Genomic DNA, 14,266 nt, shown 5'->3' with positions numbered 1-14,266 from the left:
AAAAGACGCCTTCTGAAACCAAAGCTGCTACTTAGCACGCACCTGGCGGCTGACTGACAGACTGATTGATTGATTGATTTGGGGGGAGGGGGGGGCTGTTGGATGGTGGAGATGTTCTGGTGGTGGTGGTGGTGTCTGGTTCTTTTCTGTTCTGTCTGCAATCGAGATTAATCGCTCAACAAGCAGGGATGAGGATCAAGGAAAAGAAAAGAAGAAGAAAAATAAAGCAGGGACGGGGAAAGAAGCAAAATGGAAAGAAGAAACAAAGAAGAAAGAGCAAAACAAATTCTTTTCTAAAAAAATCATTCGATGCGAATAATCACCCACTAGTTACAGATTCGCCATGCAGACAGGTTTATTATACTTGCTTCGTTTGGTACTGACTGATGACTTGGTGCCAAAAGTGAAGTAAATATGGATAGTAATAAGACCAACTAACGACGGATTAACAAAGGTCCAAAACGCTCGCGCCACACGCACACACACACACTGTGACACACACACACACAGAGCTCTTCTTTCGTCTGAAGTGGGTGGATTCAACGGCGCAAGCCACACACGCTCCAACGACGTAATTCTTTTTTTTATATCTAGAATTCTTTATTCTATTTTGCCTTGGAATTTTGCCTTTGGCCTTGGCTTTTTCTCTTGGCCTTTCCTTTTGGCTTGGCCAATCTGGGGTCTCTCTGGTCTCTTTTTTTTTTTTTCGTATCCCCCCTTTGCTGCACGTCAACGACTCAAGTGAGTCGTCACTTTGGCGTAGACGACTCTTCCAGCTCTGGTGGGGAATTCTATTTATTTTATTTTTATTTCTATTTCCATTTTTATCATCTTCGTCAACACGTCGCCAGACACTGAACATTCAGTCTCCTTGGCCCCTCCTTTTACGTTTCTTCTATTATTGTTATTATTATTCGATTTTTTGTTTTTGCTTGATTTGTTTATGATTTGTTTCTTTTATTAGTTATTTCTTCATGTATTTGCCACTGCCGTCGGGCTCCGAGACGGGCCCCTTTCCCATTGTAGTTTCCTCGTGTCAGCCCAACACGCATTACCGGTTCCCCATTCCCGTGGCCCATGCATGTATATTGAATGGTGTGTGTGCGAGTGTTGAGTGTGAATATGAGTGCGAGTGTGAGTACGAGTACGCAAGCACATGTGTGGCGGCCCCCTTGTATCGTGGCCACGCAGTTGTCACTTGCATGTCCGTCCATGGCAGCCTCGATGGCCAAAGTCACCTGCTTCTATTGAAGCAAAACCTATACTTGAATAATTCGTAAGTAGCTGACACCTCTACTATTATGCGGGGGTCGGGTGCCGGGAAGCTCATCCTACTCCCTCCTCGAGCGCCATGGCTGCCACCACCGTCCTTGGCCATGATTTGTTTCGTGGTTGTTGTACACAAGTCAATAGTCCAACTTGGCCGGGGCAACTTTCTCACTTATTCTCAGTTGCAATCTGCTTACCCAGGTACGTGAACAAGTAGTTAGTTACTTGATACTTGCATCCCGGCGCAAATCGAACACGTATCTACGTACCGACAGCTGACGCTCCGCCATGCCATGCACTGCGCCGCGCCGCGCCTGGCGCCCTTGGAAATCACGCATACAAGATGAGCCCAGCCCGAGAACAAGACTACTATTATACATGATGTTACTTGAAGAATATTCCACAAGTCGTACACCATTGGTAACTCATCTGCATAATTCTGCTTTAGAAAGGAAAAAAAATTCATGTGCTACGGCACTTGTTCGTTCTCTCCATTTTCACTCACTCACTCACTCACTCACTCTGCAAGGTCAAAACTCGGCTTCACCGCGCCGCCAATCATTCGAGAGGATGCGCCGCCCAGCACCTACGTTTGGCTAAAGGAGGATGCAAGAAAGAGACAAACTACACCCCACGCAGGCAAGCTTATTCCTCATTTGCCCTGGTCGCCTTGTCCAACTGTGGCCCACCGAAACTGCAACGATGCATGCCCCTCTCCCTCTCATTCTCATTCTCTTTCTCCTTCTCTCCTCTGTCTTTCTCCATCCCTGTTCGCCTTCCCTGCCTCCCCTCCGCGGGCCGCAGCCACGATGGGCGTTGGGCCGCGTCCGCGCGCGCTCGCCGCGCGCGCCCCGCGCCCGCGCCGTACATCCGTCCGCCCGCATTGTTCTGTGTGTGTTTGTCTCTCTCTCTCTCTACTCACTCACTCACTGTCTCTCTCTCTCTCTCTCTCTCTCTCTGCGTGTGTGTCTCTTCTGCCTCTTGCCTCTCTACTTACCCACACACACTCGGTGTCATCTGTCCGCTCTCCCCTGTCTCGGCTGGCTGCTAGACCTTTGGACAAGGAGCCGAAGAAATAAATGAATGAAATAAATAAATAAATACAAGTACACTCTCACTCCGGTTCTCAGTTTCCAATCTCCAAGGAAAAGTCTTGCAGGTAATGAAACACCAAAAGATGAATAAATAAATAAGCAAACTCAAGAGATAGAGACGAGACAGAAATAGTTTGCGCTGACCCTTGCTCTCAGCCCAAGCCCCAATACATCCACCATAACCACCACCTGACTGAACTTGCCTCCGTCGTGTAAGTCGTCTTGCACTAGACAACACACCTTTTTCTCCAATCCTGCTGTGCAACGCATCTCCAATGCTTTGTATATTTGTTGTTTTGGAATTAAAAAAAAAGGAAACAAAAGGGATTGGATGAAAAGAGAAATAAAATACATACATGAATACATAAAAACCTGCCCTCTTTATCTGCATCCTTAATCCTCACTCAACTATGCTCGCGGCAACACGCTCATGGCCTCACGGCTTGGCTTCTATTCTCCGCATCATTTCCTCCATCTATTTACCCTCCATCTTCTCCCGCCCAACCCATCCTCACCATACATCCCACCTGTCCTTCAGCCTCAAAGCAACCTCGCACAACATTTCATGCCATCTCAGCTCACGAGTTACTTTTTTTTCTTCTTGTTTTTTTCTTTCATGTGATTTCTATTCTCTGTCCAAGATATCGTCTTCTCCATTTAACCCATTCGTTTTTTTCCCTCCCTTCTTGTCGAAACTCCCATGGCAAAATTCCCCCACCATAGCTTGTCTTTTTCACATTGCAACTTTGTTATTGATTTCGACAAGTAACAATATCAACGCCCAACGCCCCGACATTCAAGGCTTAGAATGGCAACGCCTGCAGATCACACTATTGCTTAGCACGAGCCCAATGTCTCAGTCTATTCTCTTGGTACCGCGTTCCCGACTCTTCCATCCTCTCGCCACCCCGCCGGGCCTTTGCCTAGCTTCAGGTACTGGTCGATCTCCCTCCTACCGCGTCTTGCCCTTCCCCGGCTTTCCCTCTCCCTCTCCCTCTCTCTTGTAAGTAGTCGGCTCCGCCTGCATCGCTTCTCTCACATGCCTGTCCTTGATCGTGCTTATAGCCTCAAACCCTGTCCACACCACGTCGCGCAAAATAAATCATGAATATTTCTCGCAGAAAACGCCACGGCGCGAACCGCCTGCCACCACCCTCGCCACATCCGCACATCTCCCAATGACAGGTCATCAAAATGACCGACAGCTCTCCAAAACACTTCACCCTGCAGCTTCGGCACTCAGATTCCAGACAAGCACAAGACTCGTTCATCCTACGCCTCCTCCAATTCCATACCTGCCCGATATATGCCTCATCGCCATTGCCACGTCAACAAACAACAGCCTTGCATGAACCCCGTCGCCATCCTACCATCCAGCCCTGATAAACAAGTCTCCCAAATTGGTCATATAATATGTACTATTATGCATTGCTTCTTTCATTTTGTCCCTCTATTCGCCATTTTCTTTTCCTTTCCTTTCCTTTCTTCTCTTTTTTTTAATTGCACCACAGCCGTACAGCCTTGTCCTTTCCCCCGCTGCCAACCTTTTTGCCATCCGGACTCCAATCAACCGCGTAGACCTCGTCTTGATGGCCCGGCAAGTCCGACGCCAGCTTGTGCGTCGCCATCGACCACACCTTCAGCGTCGTATCCTTGGATGCCGTTACAAGCAGTCGCGAGTCGGCAGAAAAGGCGCACTGGTAGACTGGTGCCACGTGGCCACGGAGCGTATTGATAAATTTCCCGTCCCTGTCATCCCATGTCAGCAAATTTACCCCCGTCATGTTTCCTGATATGTGATATTAACACGTACCTCGCGTTCCATAGCTTTGTGTGGTTGTCCCAGCCTGAGCTGGCAATCAAGCTCCCGTCCGGCGAAAACGTTACATGGTTGACCTGCTTCTGGTGGCCCAACATTCGCGCCACCGGCTTGGTCCCTTGCGACGGATCCCAGAGATACATGGTAAAGTCATCGCTTGCCGAGACTAGCCGCTCAGCAACCTTGCCTTGTATCTTGGCAGCCTTTTCGAACCGCTCCTTGGCCTTGGTGCGCTTCTCCTCCTCGGTTGTCGGTGTTGGCGTGTGATCAAAGTACGCTGTCCGCAGCGCAAACTCCGTCGATAGTGCCAGATGGTTGACCCAATGCGCGTGAGAAGATAGCGTGTGTAGAAGCGTGCCGAGCTCCGCGTTCCAAATCTTCACCGTCTTATCGTGGCTGGCTGTGTAGATGTTTCCCGTGCCGCCCCATTTTACGCAGCTGACGCTGCTCTTGTGTCCCGACAACACATGCTCCGTCGTGCCATTGTCCACAAGCCACACGCGCACTGTCGAGTCTTTGCTGGCACTCGCCAGTCGCGGCGTGCCGTCTCTCCATAGGTGATATGGCTCCCAAGCAATATTTGTCACCCATTTGGCGTGCCCGCTAAACGTCCCGCCAGAAACAGCCTTGCCCGTCACCGGGTCCCACAGCCGCACCGTCTTATCCATGCTACCAGTCGCAAGCCGGCGTCCGTCCGGCGACCATGCGACGCACAGCACCCAGCCCTTGTGACCAGCCAGGGTGTATTTGGGGGTTCCGGTATCGGTATCCAGGATTCTCGCGGTGTTATCACCAGATCCCGTCGCCAGTAAGCTGCTGGTCTGGGGAGGGAACTGAGCGGCAAGAATGGCCTCGCCATGCGCCGGAATACGATGCGACATGCGGGTGACGGCCTTGACTTTGAACACTGCCTGTGGCTCGGCGCTCAGCGTGACTGTGGTTTCGAAAGGGTTCTCAATACCATGGCTGCGCAGTAATTGTAGTAGATCGGTGGGATACTGGTCAACGATGATGTCGCTGTCGGGGATGTGGATCCGGAATCGGTATGGGATAAAGTCTTCCTTTTCCTAACCGGCAATTAGCAAAGACAGCGGACTCCCAGTTCTCATATTCCATACTCTCGCGAGAAGGGTATTCAAAAGAAGCGACAGGTTCTTTTCCGATGCATCAGCCAACGGCACTTCTACCAGCGCCTGCTGATTGCCGTCCGGGTCGACGAATCGAGCCTTGAAGGAGCCCTCAGGCCCGGAGACAGCTGTTACATCTTGCTGCACGCGAGAACGCTCGAGGCCTTCGCGGCGCTGTCTCTTGGACGGCGGAGGCAAGACTGTCGACATTTTATCTTTTAGATTGCTGCTGTGCCAGAGTCGAGATGCTCAGAAAAGTCGTCGATGACTTGGTGGGGCAACTGGCAAAAACACAAAATTTAGGCGGTGAAATTCTTGAAAAACTCTCCCACTGGAGAACCCCAAATTTCGGTGGACACGGCGGGCCCCACTGCATTGGCGTTCGGCGGGAGATACGGCCAAGATTTTATGGGTTTGGTCCTCGCCCACGCTTGGAAGCATTTTCGAATTGCTGAAATTGGGTCATTTCGATCTGGGGAACTGCCACTGGTGTTTGTGCAACTGCGTGATCCAACTGGAACTGTGTTGCGTCCATCAATTCCTGGTCCAGTAGGTGTCCATCGGTATGGAGCTGGTCTTGCACGGTCTCTTGGCCCGAGCTTGGGTCTTCAGCAATGCTCTGTCGCTGCCTTTTCTGGGGTTTGGATAGACTTTGACGCGGTCTTTTTCCAGAAGCAGCTCCGTCATGTAGATGTTCGTTGGACTCATGACGTCGCTGACGTTGTGCATCTTCATTCTGAATGGCGTAAATGGCAGCAATGCGGACCTGCAGATTTGAGAGCGTTTGCATCCGATCAGACAGGGAAAGCTTTCTGTATTCCGCTTTGAATTGATTGAATGTGTCTCCGGTCAGCTGCAATGATGTTTCCGATATGCCGGCGACTCGGAGGGCAGATGAATTGTCTGGCCCGAGCGCCGGTAACTCTCCACCTGTGCTTGTTAGCAAAGCCTCGCGAATGCTGTTTGAGACTCCATACTTGATTCTTCTACAGTTTCCTGCTCTCCGTCACTCTGTTCTGGAGAGGCTGGCTCTGGTGTGCCCGGCTCGTGGTTGTGCTGGTCGCAGACCACAGTGAGCACCCACCCCCCGACCGACTTCCGATTGACTGCTTTTGCTTTCCATGGGCACCCCGTCTTCTTGGTCGTCGTTTTGTGTTTTGTTGCCATGCACTTATATGGCCGCCCCCCGCGATCACATACCAAGTCGCAGCGAATAATGTCATTGTTAGGCACATCCGCTCCCCCCATGCGGGACCTGTGGGAGCGCGCCTTGACAATTCTATAGCCCTCTTTTTCCATCCGTTCATTCAGGTTCTCAATCAGATCTCGGTAGCTGTGATATACTCCGGCGCGGGGGATTGCAATGGCCTCCAAGATGCCAAACATGGTGACCAACTCTTTGCGCCATGCAATAGAAGAGCGGTGCGAGGTGCGGATTTTGACCCTGCCTGGTGCCAAAGGCGGCGAGAGTGTATGCTGTGTGGGGCGGGCCGACGTCCCCAAGTCATCCTCGCCTGTTTGCGACACCCGGATAGCATCTCGATTGTACTTTGCCATGACAAAGTTTCTACTAATTGCAAAACAAAGTGTGTATTAATCTCCGAAATGGGGCCGTCACGACCGAACTCGCGGGCCTTGATGCCCAGCATTACCTCTTCTCAGTATTTTACCACTCCAAACGTATCGCAAAGCAACACGCCAGCGTCCTCGAGCACTCGCCGTCCAAAGAAGAACGCTCCTCCACGGGCTGCCACTCCAAAAGGATCTAAACCATCGCGTTCCCCCTCCATTTCCGTATCAGCGGTGTCATCCAAATTGACCTCATCAGACGTATTAACTTCACTCAGTCGCCCCACTACAGCTTCAGGTCGAAAATCGCGTACGACCAACGCTTCATCTGTTCTGGGAATAGGGGAGGCCCATACCATCGTATGTGCAGTCTGCGAAGCTCGTGGTGTTTCCCCATCCGTTGGGATCGCGTTCGTGAATACATCTCTGGGCGAAGCTATTTTAAGTCAAATCTGCGATAATCAGTCCTATGTCAAAACTCTCCACAAAATACGCATGAATTGGCCGGCTCGAATCGTCTGCTTGGCCCAGAAAACAAAATCAACTAGCCTGATGTCTCTCCTCCGTACCATGTTTGATGGTACCCCCATTGACGAGACTGATCGCGCATTTTGGTCCGAGAATAAAGGGTTAGAATACATAAACACGCTGGCGTTTGAAACTGACATACAGCCCATCCAAGTCGCCATACAAGGCAAATTTTACGCCGTGAGCGCTCTCGCTGCTGTATGAATAGAGCTGACTATTTGGGTTTCAATTTTTTAACATGAATAGGCCATGGCGCAAATCGAACACCAGTTCTCTATAACGTTTGCGCCGCACTCGTTACGAGTCCGCTATCAGCCTTCGGACGACACCATGATGATTGATATCTCCGCGATCCAATGCTTGGAAATTGTTCAAAATAACCATTCCCCCAAATCAAAAGACAGCTTGTTTGGCTTGTTGAACCATTGCGCTACGCCAATGGGGACCCGAATGCTGCGCAGCAATATTGTTCAGCCGCCAACGCTCTATGAATCGTTCATAGCTCCACGTTACGCGGCAGTCGAAGAGCTGACCATAAATGAAGATATGTTCTTGGGTATTCGAAAGTGTATATTCTGACTATTCTCCAAGCATCTAAGCTTTTCTAACGAAATTGACACCAAACTTAGCTTTGAAAAACTTTCTCGACGTGGAAAAACTGCTTACCAAGGTAATGCTCTGTCGAAGTACAGTGCCAAAAGCTAACCTGAGCCTAGTTAATTACCATACCCGTAATTTCAGCAATCTCACAGGCTGAGCAGCAGATAAATCAGGTGCTCATGATCAAATCGTTCTTGGAAGCGGCCAAAGAGCTGCACGTAGTCATGCGTTCAGCGACCACGCCTCTCTTGGTCAAGATTCGAGACCTCTGCAGCCTCGAGCGAATCGCAGCAATCTCACAAAAAATAAATACAGTACTTGAATCTGATGTGGCATATACAAGATCAGCTTTGGATTTACGAAACCAGCGAACATTCGCCGTGCGATCTGGTATCAGTGGCGTGTTGGACGTCTCACGGCAGGCATATAAAGAATTGACAGAAGAAATCCATCAATACGTCGAACAACTCAATGGTAAGGCGTTGAATTATTGAATAGCACTCTCTGATGTTTCCTTCCTGCAGAAAGGTTCAACGTAATTGCGACGCTGAAATACGACAACGGCCGAAAATACTGGCTCAAGATTAGCATCCGCGACTATAACAGTGTTGATCCTCCTGGTCAGTTCATCAATGTCGTCAAAAAGCGAGGTGCTATCGAGTGTCAAACCCTAGATCTTGTCAAGTTGAATATGCGATTGTCAGACACTTCAAACGAAGTGGTTTTCCGCAGTGACGCCATTATCGAGCAGTTGGTTGCCGACTTACAAGCAGACGCATCTCATCTTTTCAAAATGTGTGAAGCTGTCGGCTTGATGGACATGCTTGCTTCATTTGCCCAGTTGAGTACGACACGCGATTATATACAGCCAGAAATTACAAACAGGTTGGCAGTGAAGTCGGCCAGACATCCATTACTCGACAAGGTACGGCATGGACACACATGAACAGACCCGATTCCCGCTGATGAGGGCAGATTCTTTCAGAGCAATTCGTACCAAACGACTACTTTGCCACAGAGCAGCATTGCTTCCATATTGTGACCGGATTCAACATGAGCGGCAAGAGCACGTACATTCGAGCGATCGCGCTGTTACAGATCATGGCACAGATTGGATGCTTTGTTCCAGCCGAGTATGCTTCTTTTTCCATTGTCCATAATATCTTCACTCGTATCTCCTTGAGCGATAATATAGAAGCCGGTCTATCGAGCTTCTCGGTCGAAATGCGCGACATGGCATTTATCTTGCGCAATGTAGATCAGCAAAGCATGGTCATCATCGATGAACTTGGCAGAGGCACGAGCACGCGTGACGGCCTTGCTATTTCCATTGCCATGGCAGAAGCACTCATTCAGTCCAAGGCCTTTGTGTGGTTTGCGACCCATTTTCTGGACCTTGCACGCGCACTGGGCAACAGACCAGGTGTTTTAAATCTGCACTTGGCATCGGACTGCTCCATCAGTGATGACGGGGTGCCGCACGTTACCATGTTGTACAAGACTGAGCGCGGTCCAGAAAAGGATGAGCAAAACTATGGCATCAACCTCGCCAAGGCGATGGGGCTTCCAGAGACCATCACCAGAAAAGCGGAAGAGTTTGTTTGCGCCAGCAGGTTGCGAAAGGAAGCAAACAGGCAAAACTCGGACGCGCAAAAATTGCAGAAGCGCCGGCTGCTGATCCTTAGCTTGCACGAGGCTTTGAAACAAGCAAGAATTGACGGCGCCGAGGATGCACTACCTGGCTATCTGAGGCAACTGCAGCATGAATTTGTCACACAGATGGCGGCGATTGAAGACGGTGACTGATTGAGAACTACTACTTTGTAGAAGAGCTCGGGTGTGGTTCTTGTCAGCTTGAGCGAGACGGAACCCAATGAGGACAACCCATTTTGTCATTGCTATTTGTACATGATTATCAGTCTTGCATTGTGTCGGAGCTCTGCTCTCAACAACTAGTTATTCGCTGCCATTACTATATATACAGAAGCTCGCCAAATCCATTAAACACGCATACCACCGGGACAGAACGTTTTAGGCGTATTCAGCCGTCTCTTTGTCACTCCATTGCCAGAACTGTCGCGGCACACCGTCCGCACTAGTCTTGTTATCCTCGACAATCTTGGCCAAGTCTGGGCGAACGTGATCGTTGCCGAGCCGTCCCCAAGGGATCACAAACGACCCGCCTCTTTCCATGGTGATGTCCGGGCTCCAGCCGCAGAACAGCTCCGTGTACGCGCCGTTACGCGGGGGGTAGCCGAGGAACGTGAGGGAGCTGTGGACGAAGCCGGGCAGGTGGCGCTGCAGGCCGCTCTGCAGGTTGCCCGGGTTGAAGGTGACGCTCACGACGCCGTCGGCCGCGTGGCGGCGGTGGAACTCGACGGCGTAGAACTGGTTGCCCGTCTTGGACTGGCCGTAGTTTGTCTGCGTGAGGGCGTGCTTCTTGGGCGCGCCGGTGGCCGGGTCGATGGCGACGCCGCCGCGCGGGGAGAAGAGGTTGTTGGCGAGCGACGAGGCCCAGATGACGCGGACCGAGTCCTTGGGGGCCGTCGCGGCCGTCGCGACGAGGAGCGGCGTCAGGAGCTTGGTGAAGAGGAACGGGCCGAGGCAGTTGGTGGCCATCTGCATCTCGTGGCCCTGGGCGCTGGCGTCGGCGGCGGGCGGGAACATGACGCCCGCGTTGTTGACGAGCACGTCGAGGCGCGCCTCCCGGGCCAGGAAGGCGTCGGCGGCGGGCTTGACGGTGCGCAGGTCGGACAGGTCGAGGGAGAGGAAGGCGAGGCGGCCGCGCGAGTCCGGGTGCAGGGCCCGGGCCCGGGCGATGGCGGCGTCGGCCTTGGCCTCGCTGCGCGCGGCGACATAGACGGTGGCGTTCTTGGAGTAGAGGATCTGCATGAGCTGCTCGCCGACGCCCGAGTTGGCGCCGGTGACGATGTGCACGCGGCCCGTCTGGTCCGGCAGGTTGGCCTCGGTCAGGGGCGGGCTCGGGATGAAGGCCGACTGGGGCAGCGCCTGCGTGATGTAGTGCAGGCCGAGCATGGTGAAGAGGCGCGAGGGCAAGTTGGCAACAAGATGGGTTGGATGGAATAGTCTGGATGGCTCGAGTAAGTTGGATTGCTTGGGTCGCCGCGATGTGAAGAAGAACGAACAAACTTTCGCAACGTGCAGGGGACGGCGTCAAGATATAACACTCAGTAGTCGCAATGTCTCAACAACGTCATCCTAATTTTCTTTTACCTTTCTTTTTTACTTTTTCGATACTAAAACCGGGCTCGGTTTCCACTACAGCAAGCTCCGAGCGTCGCGTAGCTAGTTGGCTAGCTACTTCCCCGTCCTGTCCATTGCTGTTTCGGCAAATGATTGCGAAAGTGACGCTAAGGCCGGCAGCGGTCTCACTTTCTCCCTAACAAGTGCCTCGGCGAGAGCCTAGCTTGATAATTCGCAGACAGCCCAGGCAGTTGCGGACTGACGTTTGAAGACGGAGAGCGAGCGGGGACGGGAGCAACCTTCATCGGCCGGTCCCAGCAAATCTAGCCAACTTTGCCGGGGTTATCCACCTCGTCGAGCCACATACCAGGGAGCCGGGTGGCCGGCGCGGGCGGCGATTTTGGCCGTGTCAGCCGCCCCCATGCCTCCGGGGCGCCGTCCGCGCGGGTTAGCGTACATGCGCGTTGTACTGTGTGGTAACTATGGATTTGACCAGATTACAGGGGGCGCCACCATCAGAGATGCGTGTGGATCAATGCAGCCTGGCTGGAAAGGCCGGCCTGCCAGGGGGATGTTGTGCTTCCTGGCATCCTGCGTATGCACCACCGAATGTCTCGGCTGCCCATTCTCCGATTGTGCGTTGCCCTGTAATTGGAGCGTCTATGATGCTGCTGCGAGGTCCTTAGCCTCGCGCAGGGGTCATTTTTCCAGAAGCCAGGAATCACAGATCAGGTATGGAGCTCGCCCCGACAGAGTCCTCAGGTGAAAGGCAATTGCTCGTCTTTTCGACGTGATCAGAAGCTTGGACTCAGTGACACACTCGTACGTAGTCGCAGCCGCAACCGCATCATGCCCCGAGAGACATGTAAAGGGTTCGTCGTCATCCATGACTAGAGTCGTGTCATATGCCACATTTCAATGTGAATCATTCAGGGTAGTATTGAGTCGTCGCATCAGAGTCATTGTCCTGGGCTGAGTTGCGCCTCCGTGCCGGGCGCTCGCATTGGTCCCCGAAGTAATTCGGCGACGGTAAGAAGGCAGACTGATAGATAATGCACTTTACCATTACTTCTACTCACTCTTCCATCAGTCGACAAGGCAGGCCAGAACCCCCAAGCATCCTATAACTGTTGAACGTCGCGAGATCTCACGGGAAGGCAGCCACAGCTTCCGACTTGTTTTCGACTTGTACTCTCAACAGAGTTGGTTCTGACCTCTGTCATAAAGTTATTGGTAATTTTTGAAACCATCGTGATAGTCTCGTGCAGCTACTAGCTTTTATCGTTGTTGACGAGGATCAGTGTTGCTGATGGTTTAAATAAGTAGTTAATGTGTACGGTGGGGTAGGTGTGAGGTGTTGAACGCACGGATGCACCAGCACCGTCAGCCAGAAACAGTGCATTGTTCTCCATCCAGTTGAACGGGTTTCTTGTAGGAGTTCTCTCTTACTTTTTTCGGTTTTTCTTTCCTTTGCTTCTTCTCTCCAATTGTGCTCTTCATTGATACAATTCATCAAATAACATTGAAACCACGGTTGGACGCAAAGGGCAGTGCAAGTGGGGCGAGTCCGCTTGTTCAACACCGCCAGCGTTGTCAAACGCTTCAGCCTCACTCCCTCAGTCCCAAAAGTTCATCCGTTGCCTCATCATGGCGGCTACTGAGGGCTCCGTCCTCGATGTAGAACGGCATATCAAATACTGGAAGCGCTGCCATGGTACCTTCCTGCCGGCCCCGTACACCGCCAACGACTCAACCCGGCTCACGCTCGCCTGCTTCATCATCTCATCGTTGGATCTGCTGCGATCGCCACCTACATCGCAGGAACGCGCTGCCATACGGAAATGGGTTCTCAGTCTGCAGCACCCGGGCGGCGGCTTCTGCGGAAGTGCGACACATGCCCCTGCTGGCGCCTCCGCAGGCGATGCGAACCTTGCCGCCACTTTCTTTGCTCTCGTGCTCCTCGCGCTGAGCGCCGTCGGCACGGGCTCGGAAGAGGATGAGAAGAATGCGTTTTCAGGCGTCAAGAGAAAAAAGCTGTTGCTTTGGCTTAGGCGGCTGCAGAGGGACGAGGACGGTGCCGTGGCGCAGATGCTATGGGAAGGTGAGCCGGTGGGCGGCCACGATGTGCGAAACAGCTACATGGCAGCGGGAATTCGGTGGATGCTCAGAGGAGACGTGGTAAATGGAGACAAGAGGTGGGTGCAAGATCTGGATCTGGAGAGGTTGGTCGAATATATTTCCAAAACGCAAACACATGATGGCGGCATGGGCGAGACAACCTCCCATCACGAGTCACATGGTAAAAGCCTCACCAAAGTAATTTATTATTCAAGTACTAATTTGTGTCAGGCGGTTACACATTCTGCGCACTCTCCGCCCTGGCTCTGCTTTCAAGGCCTCCCTCAACGGGCCAACGAGTCGAGGCAGCAGACAAGCACATTCCCGACCGTGCACAGCTTCTCAAGTTCCTAGTGCACAGGCAGTTCATATATCATGCCGAAGAGGAGACGGAGCACGAGGAAGATGAGGAAAACTACATCGAAAAGGAGCTTGCCCAGCTGCAACTAGACGGCCCGCCAGCTCTGGTTGGCTGCAACGGCCGCTGGAACAAGAAAGCAGACACGTGCTATTTCTGGTGGGCGGCGGGTGCATTGTCGGTAAGAGACTTTGCATTGAACAACCATTATTTTTGCATGTTTGTCTAACGCTTAGGGAAGCTTCTCGACCACGAGTCCATGCTGCACCGAGAACCGGCCCGCCACTATCTAACGGGAATTACACAGCACCGTATCGGCGGATTTGGTAAAACGACCGGTGCTCCGCCTGACATATATCATTCTTACCTAGGTCTCACGGCACTAGCGGTGATGGGTGAGCCCAAGCTCAAGGAGTTGGATGCTGAGCTCTGCTGCAGTGCCGAGGTCGCCGCTTGCATCGCCAAAGCGCGAGACGGCTTATTGGCGGCGGAAAATGCGAGAGCTTCGACGGATTGGGAAAACGATGGATTTTGGTAACTCAATCTCAAATCAATTACAATAATAGATCTTTTTGGTCCT

The 14,266-nt window shown here is 52.1% G+C and overlaps 5 protein-coding genes across 5 annotated transcripts; 2 read left to right on the top strand and 3 right to left on the bottom strand.

Moving 5' to 3' along the window:
- Positions 1 to 3,859: 3,859 nt before the first annotated feature.
- Positions 3,860 to 5,519, bottom strand: V2A60_001938 (WD40 repeat domain-containing protein; the record flags this gene model as incomplete). Its single annotated transcript, XM_083253293.1, has 3 exons — positions 3,860 to 4,112; positions 4,177 to 5,249; positions 5,301 to 5,519. 3 exons carry the CDS (start codon positions 5,517 to 5,519, stop codon positions 3,860 to 3,862), a joined length of 1,545 nt encoding a protein of 514 aa, XP_083109419.1.
- Positions 5,520 to 5,715: 196 nt separating this feature from the next.
- Positions 5,716 to 6,866, bottom strand: V2A60_001937 (uncharacterized protein; the record flags this gene model as incomplete). Its single annotated transcript, XM_083253292.1, has 3 exons — positions 5,716 to 6,239; positions 6,287 to 6,365; positions 6,510 to 6,866. 3 exons carry the CDS (start codon positions 6,864 to 6,866, stop codon positions 5,716 to 5,718), a joined length of 960 nt encoding a protein of 319 aa, XP_083109418.1.
- Positions 6,867 to 7,448: 582 nt separating this feature from the next.
- V2A60_001936 (MutS family protein MSH4) lies at positions 7,449 to 9,812 on the top strand (the record flags this gene model as incomplete). Its single annotated transcript, XM_083253291.1, has 7 exons — positions 7,449 to 7,604; positions 7,653 to 7,974; positions 8,036 to 8,076; positions 8,123 to 8,480; positions 8,531 to 8,851; positions 8,900 to 8,931; positions 8,982 to 9,812. The coding sequence occupies 7 exons, from the start codon at positions 7,449 to 7,451 to the stop codon at positions 9,810 to 9,812; spliced, it is 2,061 nt and encodes a 686-aa protein (XP_083109417.1).
- Positions 9,813 to 10,037: 225 nt separating this feature from the next.
- V2A60_001935 (uncharacterized protein) lies at positions 10,038 to 11,042 on the bottom strand (the record flags this gene model as incomplete). The annotated part of the gene is made up of 1 exon (XM_083253290.1): positions 10,038 to 11,042. One exon carries the CDS (start codon positions 11,040 to 11,042, stop codon positions 10,038 to 10,040), a length of 1,005 nt encoding a protein of 334 aa, XP_083109416.1.
- Positions 11,043 to 12,857: 1,815 nt separating this feature from the next.
- On the top strand, positions 12,858 to 14,224 carry V2A60_001934 (protein geranylgeranyltransferase type I subunit CDC43; the record flags this gene model as incomplete). Its single annotated transcript, XM_083253289.1, has 3 exons — positions 12,858 to 13,509; positions 13,560 to 13,867; positions 13,928 to 14,224. 3 exons carry the CDS (start codon positions 12,858 to 12,860, stop codon positions 14,222 to 14,224), a joined length of 1,257 nt encoding a protein of 418 aa, XP_083109415.1.
- Between the last annotated feature and the right edge of the window lie 42 nt (positions 14,225 to 14,266).

The sequence above is a fragment of the Cordyceps javanica genome, chromosome 1 (genome assembly GCF_051103115.1).
Source record: "Cordyceps javanica chromosome 1, complete sequence".
Lineage (NCBI taxonomy): Eukaryota > Fungi > Ascomycota > Sordariomycetes > Hypocreales > Cordycipitaceae > Cordyceps > Cordyceps javanica.
The sequence above is the reverse complement of the archived record's forward strand: the minus strand, read 5'-3'. Positions and strand labels throughout refer to the sequence as shown.